The sequence below is a fragment of the Lactuca saligna genome, chromosome 7, assembly GCF_052625555.1.
Source record: "Lactuca saligna cultivar CGN05327 chromosome 7, ASM5262555v1, whole genome shotgun sequence".
Classification (NCBI taxonomy): Eukaryota; Viridiplantae; Streptophyta; class Magnoliopsida; order Asterales; family Asteraceae; genus Lactuca; species Lactuca saligna.
Window position 1 is genome coordinate 46,975,360 of NC_136423.1, and position 9,734 is coordinate 46,985,093.

At 29.4% G+C, this 9,734-nt stretch overlaps 1 protein-coding gene across 1 annotated transcript; it reads left to right on the plus strand.

Moving 5' to 3' along the window:
• The first annotated feature begins 6,634 nt into the window (after positions 1-6,634).
• LOC145005923 (Homeodomain-like superfamily protein) lies at positions 6,635-9,734 on the plus strand. The gene is made up of 4 exons (XM_078965030.1): positions 6,635-7,080; positions 7,526-8,119; positions 8,255-8,331; positions 8,989-9,734. Exons 1-4 carry the CDS (start codon positions 6,873-6,875, stop codon positions 9,505-9,507), a joined length of 1,398 nt encoding a protein of 465 aa, XP_078821156.1. The 5' UTR covers positions 6,635-6,872; the 3' UTR covers positions 9,508-9,734.

The following is a 9,734-nucleotide window of genomic DNA, read 5'->3' on the forward strand; positions in this document are numbered from 1 at the left end:
GCATTTTTGGCTAGGAAATTCTATCCTCATGTAATCAACTCTTATGTAACTTGTAATCTAAGTTGATGTTATGTAAATAATGCCTATTCCAAAAATAATCATTTGAATCAAAACTCACTCGTGAAGTCCAAAACCTAATTCAGTACATTTCACACATTCAACTGTGGATTTGTAACCCTAATGTCCCGGTTCAAACTCAGAATGGACCAGGATCCTGTTATTGGGCCTAATGGGCCAGTAAACTCTCAATTTGGTTATTTTGTGTCAAGGAATCCTATTTGGGCTCTAGTTGGACCAACATTCATTATGCTACAGCATTTTGGCCTATATTGGGCCTAAAATGTCCCACAACATTTTCTTGGGCCTTATTGGGTCGTAAACAACTTTCTTGAACACTATTAGGTTGTAAACCCATTTTTATCATTATTGGGCCGTAAACCCATTTCTTTATCATTATTGGGCCATAAACCCTCATATGGGCTCAAAGGGGCGAAACATTTATAATGGGCCTTCTAATTTCGAGTATTATCAAAACTAGCCCAATATCTAAGGTAGTGTTTGTTTTTTGTCTGCAGATCTGCGAGACGTCTTCTGTCTGCGCCGCGCATACATTAGTCTTCGCAGACTGTTTGTTTTTTTGAAGACTGCAGACCTAAAAATGCTTGTGCGCCCTCTTCTTGGCGCAGATGTGGACCAGAGTCTTCTAACATCTTCAGACATCTTCTAGCTTAAAAAAACATATATATCTTTATTTTTTTTAAGTTTTTTTTTTAATTTATATTTTTTCCAACTTTATTAATGATAAACAATATGAAAAAAAATTACAAAACTTAAAAAAAAACATTTGACGATACAAACATGATATTTTTAACAAATTTATAAATAAAAATTTATTATAATAATAGTCGTTGAAGTTGTTTATATAAATATGAAAAAAAATCATAATATATTCTTATATTTTTTTGCCAAAATTTTGTAAAACTTTATTTAATAGAGTATCATCAATTTCTCGAGAAAATATTTATCGTACGTTTTTAATAGATTTATTTGAAAAAATCGAAGTTTATTTCCATCTATTTATGTATCAAATTCTTTGATCACTAATTATAATGTTTAGTTATAACTTTGCAATCAAAGTTGTTGGTTTTTATCAAATATATATATGAATTAATACCATTTTTATTTTTATTTTTTATATAATAATACATAAAAGTTGATCTAGATTCGTTATATATTTATAATAAAGTCGTAAAAATATATAAAAAATTCGCTTTGAAGTTTTAAAAAATCAGTTTATTTAGATTTCAGTTTATTTTAATAACCCGCAGATGTTAAAAAAACAAACAGTCTTTTTTTTTCAGACTGCAGACGTTTGGTCCACCACTTCTACTGCAGAGGTCTACAGATGTGGTCCGCAGACTGCAGACATTTTGCCTCAGAAAAAACAAACAGCACCTAAATTTCTTTCCTTCCAATTTCCATTTTCGGTTTTATATATATATATATATATATATATATATATATATATATATATATATATATATGTGTGTGTGTGTGTGTGTGTGTGTGTACAAAAATGTTATGGGATTAATTAGAGGATGACGCCTCACTTTTATTTATTGGATTTCCAAGCTAATTACATCATATACATCGAGGATTAGTTCCCTAATCCTCCATGTAATACCCATTACACTCTCTTTCTTCTTCTCTTCTTACCCTCGGCCCCTCTCCATTCTCTACACTTCATTTAAACTTCAAAATACAAAAATTATCACTAAGCTCTCAATAAATTCTCACTTTTCCCTCTCCAAATTCATGAGTGCTAGCGTGTGAGCCCAAGAATACTTCATCAAAAACTATCCATTATTGGTAAGTTACTTATCATCAAGATGTTTAACTTCATGTTCATGATAAACTTACTTCTCTTAACACCCCATTTCATGATCCATGTTCCTTACAAACCCATAAGCTCGAAAATGTACATGAGTTTTATTGTGTTTTAAAATGAAATTTTTGTTTGAAAATTTACAGTGTTATATAAACTAAATGGTTACTGTGTTATATAAACTAAATGGTTACTCAAAGTGTCATTTAATTTGTATACAACATATATATTCATACCTTATGAATATAACTAGTTTTGATCTCTTTTATTATCATTTCCTAGAAATACTAATTTCTCAATTAGATGTTAAAATATTATTTTTATAAAATAATAATTCTCCAATTAAATAAAGTGTTGATTATATATATATTAATAATCAAATTACTATAATAAATAATCAATTACTAATAAGTTATTATAAAGTGTTATTCTATAAAAGTGTGATTCTATAAATGATATATCATTAACAAATATCGTTTTATAAAGATCTTTCAAAGTTCATTTCCACATAAAACCAATTTATAAAGTGGTTAATTATATGTTTAGAATAAACTTTTAATATTCAATCAAATAGTTATAGAACTAGAATTTTGAATCTAGAAATGCATTATTATTATAATAGTTTTAATATAAGCACTCGCATCATGCTTTTATTCTTATTTTTTTTACACCACATGAAACTATAGAAAATTAAGGTATTCATCCCTAACGAACTTAGAAAGGAAATTCATTGTTAATATCGTATTTAAGTTTATATATATATATATGGTTGAGAATGTATGGCTCTGAATGATTCCCTTATTTTTTCTACACCACATGAAACTACGTCTAAGTTTTTTGCGGCAAAACAAATGTATGGCTGAGAATAATTCTCTCATTATCAAACTTTTTTTTCTTAATTGAACCATTATATATATATATATATATATATATATATATATATATATATATATATATATATATATATATATATATATATTAGCCGTCTACCCGCGCAAAGCGGCGAATGGCGAAAAATTTGATCTCTTTAGAGTTAAAACCATTTTGCGTTCACTTCGGGAAATGAATATTAAACGACATCTATTTTTTAAGAGCATTATCATACCATATTAAAGGGTGTTTGGCTAAGCTTTTTTAAAACAACTTATTAGGTTCCACATCACTATAAGTTAAAAAATGTTTTGATTAAAATAACTTATTTTGGTGGGGAACCTCTAATACGTCATTTTTCATAAGTTACCCTACACTTACTTATTAACTTATAAGCTAATAAACTAATGAGCAATAATCTTTTTTGCCAAACATCCTAAATGGTTATTACTTCCATTTATACATACCCAAACCACTTGTATTGTTTATCGTCATCTTTTTTTTTTTCATTTTTCTTAATTCCTTTATTAATTTAATGTCCTACTAAGTAAAATGCTAAAATATATAAATAATAGTTTATAAACATAAACCTTTAGAATATCAGGTGTTGTGATTCAAAAGTTGATAAATATGCCTTTGAGAAGGTCAAAATACTCAGGTGCCAACTTGTTCATTGTGATTTTAAACTAATTTTGGTCACAAATTAAAACATTTTTAACGATGGTATTTAATTCAAGGATTCATATGGATTTAGGTTCTCGAAACCTTAAAATATTGAACAAAATCTATATAAAACCTTATAATAAGGACAATAATCACCGCAATCAGAAAGTCCATGTGGTGAAACTTGATATTATAAGGATCAATCATGAAAAATGTTTCATTTTTAGACTAAACAAGATGAAAAATAAACTACCTTAATCATGTCAAATCTTCTGTTTAAACGTTCTTTATTGCAAAAGTAAGATGCCAAAATATATAAACTAATGATAATACAATGCTCTAACTGGCCCTCTTGGTTATGTTCTTTGAACCTGCAAAGCCAACACATTAAAGAAACATAGTAAAAACCTTTTTAGGAACAAACCTGATATAATAAAAATTTCACCCAATATATTTATAAGATAAAAATACAAAAAGTTAAAAATGATGAAATCAATTACAAGTAAGGATTAAAATAAAAAACTTGTTAAGAAAGAGCCATCTGCAGGAGGGATATTTGAATCAACATGTATTTTCTGATGGTTTCAAATTTTGAATTATCCGAAATTCAGGAAAGGAGATAGAATTTGTTGAGAAATATAAGGATTCAAAAGACATATTTTATTGATGACTACTTGTACTATTAGCTTAATGATTTGAATGTCTTAAAAATAATATTATTATATTCAATCTATTTTTAAAGATAGTGAGATTTCTTTTATAAGATAGTAAAGATGTATATATAGTTATTTAATGGTTCAATTGAGAAAAAAAAATTGAGAATGAGGGAATCATTCTCAGTCATACATCTGTTTTGCCGCAAAAAACTTAGACGTACCGGCGGAATGGGTAACAGATATAGATGTGTTTTCCAACCAAATATGTTTTATTAAAATGTGTTAATCATTACTTTAATATAAACAGAAACATGTTCTTTTTTGTTTTTATTTTTATTTTTAGAATGTTATTTTTATCGAAAATTTATTTAATTATATCAAAATTCATAATTTTTTATTTTCTATAAATAAACATCCATGTTGATATAGTTTTGAGATAAAAAAAAAACAAATTATTTTAATTAAAATTTCAGCTATCGTTATTCGTAAGTGAATAAAAACGCATCAGATTTTTATTATAGTACATTCGTTATCCAATTATGAATAAATGTATGCTTAACTTTTTTACAGTGTAAGTATCGTTTACATATGAATATAATATGTTACAAATTTTTTCTTACCTAAAATATATTTTTTTTACATAATCTTTCGTTACATGTTATATTTATATATGAATACAACGTGTATTAGTTATCGTCATATATTATATTCATATATTAATAAAACATTTTTAAGATTTTTGTTACAGTTCATTTATTATTTATATATAAATAAGTAGTATGTTAAAAAATGATGAAACATTTTGAAAATTTGAACTACTTCTTCATATAATAATAACAAATGAACTGTAACAAAATTACGATAAATGTGTTCTTCGTATATTAATATAATTTGTGAGGAAAGCCAATACACGTTTTATTCATATGTGAATATAATATGTGACGAGAGTTGATGCAAACAGTAAAGAGTTTATTATATGTTATATTTATATATGAATGATACTTAATCTGTAAAAAAAAAATCATATTTTTTATTTATAAGTGAATAATGAATGTACTGAAAAAAAAAATCAGATATATTTTTATTCACTTATGAATAACGATAACTGAAAAAATTATTTTATCTTAAAACTATATCAATATGGATGTCTATTTGTAAAGAATAAAAATCATGAATTTTAGTATATTTAAAAATCATTTTTCGATAAAAATAGCTTTTTAAAAATTAAAAAAAACGAAAAAAAATATTGTTTTTATATATATTAAGGTAATAATTAGCATAGTTTAAGAAAACATGTTTTATTGGAATACACATTTGTATTTCTTTCTCATTTCTGCTGGTACAACGGAGACTTTTGCGGCAAAATAAATGAGTAACTAAAAATGTTTTCTCCATTTTCAACCTATTTTTTTTCACAATTGAACATATATATATATATATATATATATATATATATATATATATATATATATATATATATATATATATATATATATATATATATATATATATATATAAACGTTTTTTACTTTTATATTTCTGTTTTTGATAAAAGAAAAGAAGCGTGGAAAGGTTATTAAGGAAATAGGTGAACTTTATAAGAAGGATAGAAATGCATGTTGTTGGATGCATAGAGATGAAGAATGTAAAAACATGCATATGAAAAGTTAAAGGAAGAAGAATCATCTTTAACATTTGTTTGATTTTCTTTTGAATTTTCACAATCACACACATTATCCCCATTTTCACCTCAAAAACCTAAACTTTCTTCCAAAACACTCTTTTTCTCTCTTTAGGAGAGATCTCTCTCATGTTTGTCTTTGTATGACAGAGATATGAAGATAGTATATGTTTCGTTTATCTCTTTAATCTAATTCATAGGTTGCAAGTCCGGAAGAGGAGAGATCTCTCTCATCCAACTTTTAGAGATAACAAGAAGAAAACAATCTGATGAGTGATATTTTTCATTTCTTTTATGAAGAATTTATATAAATATTAATCTGGATGTTTTCGTTTCAAATATAATTAAATACATCTAACCCATACATATATACTTATTCGTACAAGGGAGATAATTTCGGATAATAAACATAGAAGAAGAAAAAAAAGGATATTTTGTAATTTAAATCTGAATATCATAAATTATATATGCTTCTAAATTTTCTTTGATATGTAGATTTAGAATTTAGAAATATTAATATAAGAAACATGGAGAGAGATGCATGACTCTTCAGATATTGTGAGGCCCCACAAAAACAAACCCTTGATTCCTTCTTTCTTTTTCACTTCTCTCTGACCACATAAAGCGTTCATTTTTTGCCTTTGTTCTTTGCAAGAAGTTACCATCTCTCTCTCTCTCTCTCTCTCTCTCTCTCTCTCTCTCTCTCTCTCTCTCTCTCTCTCTCTCTCTCTCTCTCTCTCTCTCTCTCTCTCTCTCTCTCTCTCTCTCTCTCTCTCTCTCCAAATTCCACCTTTATTCTCCCTAGAACTCACACCTTAAAAGAAGACGATCCCCCTCCTGATCCTCCTTGTGTTCACAAACACCTCTCTCTCTCTCTCTCTCTCTCTCTCTCTCTCTCTCTCTCTCTCTCTCTCTCTCTCTCTCTCTCTCATCTTGAGTGTTTCTAACCCTAGAAGAAGAAAGAGAAAAAAAAAATAGGGCATAACCCTTTCTTATCTTGTTGATCTTTGTTCCAGCATATACACAAATCCCGTTCAAATTCCTTTCTTCAATTAGGGTTTGGACATACAAGTGTTGTCGAACATACATAAAGTTCAGGTTTTAATTTGTTCATAAAATGATGGCGTCGGCTTCAGAGTTAAGTCTTGAATGCAAACCCCACAGCTACTCCATGCTCTTGAAAACGATCGGAGAACAACAACTAAATAACGGACATGATCAAACACTTAAACTCGAAGAGTTCCTTTCTCGTCTTGAAGAAGAACGACTCAAGATTGATGCTTTTAAGCGCGAACTTCCACTTTGCATGCAACTCCTCACCAATGGTATTTTGTTGATCTTCAATTCGGTTTCCATTTTAAATCGCCATTAATTTGCATGGAAAATATACTCAAAAGTTTATGTGTAATAGTTTCTGCAAAACTCAGAAACCATACACATATGAATTGATCGTGAAGTTTTTGGTGTTCGGTATTAGAAAATCACTGACAAATCATTGAGTAATACCCAGTATAAACCGGATTCTAAATTTAAAACTTTTATGATAAAAAACTAATTAATTACATATGTAATTATCTAATCTCATATCTTTTGCTTTATATGTGTCTATATGTAACTTTAGTTATTAATATTTTAACACGATTCCAAAGTAAGCTAGCTATGATTCAAGATTTACACCAGCTTGTTTCAAAATTTAAATTCAAAACCTAATTCTATAATATGCTCAACACGATTTGATTTTCATTTTAGTTTGATTTTGAATCTTTTTAGCCATGGAGACATCAAGGCAACAATTACAAACTTTCCGAGCGAATCAAGGTTCACCAATACTGGAAGAATTCATACCTATAAAGAATTCAAACACTGAAGGACCCGAAAAGCTGTCACTTTCAAGCATTGATAACAAGGCGAATTGGATGACTTCTGCGCAGCTTTGGAGCCAAGCTAGCAGCACCACCACGACCATGGATAACAATAATCACTTGAAAACCACACAAAATTCGACAGTATTGACAACACAAACCAAAACTGATATCGATTTCAATACTAAACAAAGAAACGGAGGAGCATTTCTCCCATTCTCGAAGGAGGGAAACTCATCATGCCCAACTTCGGGGATAGTGTTGCCGGAATTGGCACTTTCTTCCGGTGACAAAGATGCCGATCATGAGGAGAATAAGAGCTGTTTGAGGGAGAATACTTCTATCAAAGGTGGTAATGGTGAAATTTCTGATAACCAAACCACCACCACGAACACAGGAGGCACCACTAGTTCTCAGACTCATAGGAAGACAAGGAGGTGCTGGTCGCCGGACCTCCACCGGAGATTTGTCAATGCTCTTCAGATGTTAGGTGGTTCTCAAGGTATATTTAAATTAAATTTTAACTTGCTTTCGTAAAACGTTAAATAATTAATTTTTATTCTAGGAATTTACAATATTTCATAATTGTATCATGATTAATTAATCATCGATTGATATATTGGAGTAATTATTGCAGTAGCCACACCTAAACAAATCAGAGAGCTCATGAAAGTTGACGGTTTGACCAATGATGAAGTCAAAAGCCATTTACAGGTATCTCTTTCTATCTTTCTTTTGTGTTTATGTATATTGCTATAAACAGTATGTATAATGAAATTTTCAAATTATATTACTTCGAGATAATTACTGGAGAAGCATATATATAAATTTATATAACTTTCGAAAACAGTACTTAAAAAAATTAAATGAACCATGGAAGCATTTTAAGTACAACTTTTAAAACCTGTAAAAATTGTACTGAATTCATGTTATTTTAATTTTTTTTTTTTTGTAAAAAACTCTAAGAAAAAATCCAACTTTAAAACCATAAATATAATAATAACTAATAATCATACAACTTTTAAAACCTGTAAAAATCATTAACTCTTAACATCTAATAGATTTATTTGTCCAAAAATGTTTAAAATTAGTTAATTTCAAATAGTGTAATGATTTGGTAATAATTAATTTACATGCAAGAAGTGATTGTACCTCCATATTCTCACTTGATGTACAAAACGAACATTGATACTATGTTGTACGTACAACGAACAGTGATTCGATGTTGTACCTACGACGTACAAAGAAAAAACAGAAATTTCTTTTTGTGTGTTTTTATTATTTTGTTTTTTTTTTTTTTTGGAAATAAAATATCTTTTTTTTTTTAATTTTCGAATTAATTAATTTACTGTTTTCTTTGACATGTTACAGAAGTATAGGCTTCATACAAGAAGACCAAGTCCAAGCCCACAATCGGCCGGCAACGCAGGGCCGCAGCTGGTGGTTCTTGGTGGCATATGGGTGCCACCGGAGTATGCAACTGCTGCCGGAGCACAAACTCTCTACACCACACACCCGAATGCCACCCATAGCAACGCACATTACTGTACACCCCAAGAATATTACCCTACTTCCGTCCTACCACCACCACAACCACTGCACCACCACCACCACCATCACCACAACAACAACAGCAGCAACATTCACCACCAGCTCCACCACCATACTCACATGTACAAACCATCCTCCCAAACCACCCAGAGCTTGCCGGAGTCTAATGGCAGAGGCGGCACCACTACCACCGGGGGAAACCGCTCCGAGAGCATCGAGGACGGGAAGTCGGAGAGCGGTGGAAGCTGGAAGGCGGAGAGCGGAGGAGAAACGAAGGCGCTTGTTTTAAGGGAAGAATGTGAAGAAAGCAATGGGAGTGAGATTACACTTAAATTCTAGTGTTAGTTAATTAATTAATTAACTAATTAGTATTAGTTTTATTAATTAAATTCCTGATGTTATAAATTAATTACTAAAGTTTTAGATATATAGTGAGGGGTAAAAAGGGCATAATGGGAAAGTGACAGTTTGTTTGTTTTTTTTTTTTATTTATCTCTAATCACAATTTGTATGCTTTTTTGGGGATTTTCTAATGATTAAAGTCCATATGTACGTCTTTCTTGGCT

What these genes read in the sequence shown, in the direction of transcription:
- LOC145005923 (XM_078965030.1), top strand. Translation starts at nt 6,873, where the DNA reads ATGATGGCGTCGGCTTCAGAGTTAAGTCTTGAATGCAAACCCCACAGC. An exon ending in CATGCAACTCCTCACCAATG is followed by an intron (nt 7,081 to 7,525) that starts GTATTTTGTTGA and finishes GAATCTTTTTAG; the next exon opens with CCATGGAGACATCAAGGCAA. An exon ending in GATGTTAGGTGGTTCTCAAG is followed by an intron (nt 8,120 to 8,254) that starts GTATATTTAAAT and finishes TAATTATTGCAG; the next exon opens with TAGCCACACCTAAACAAATC.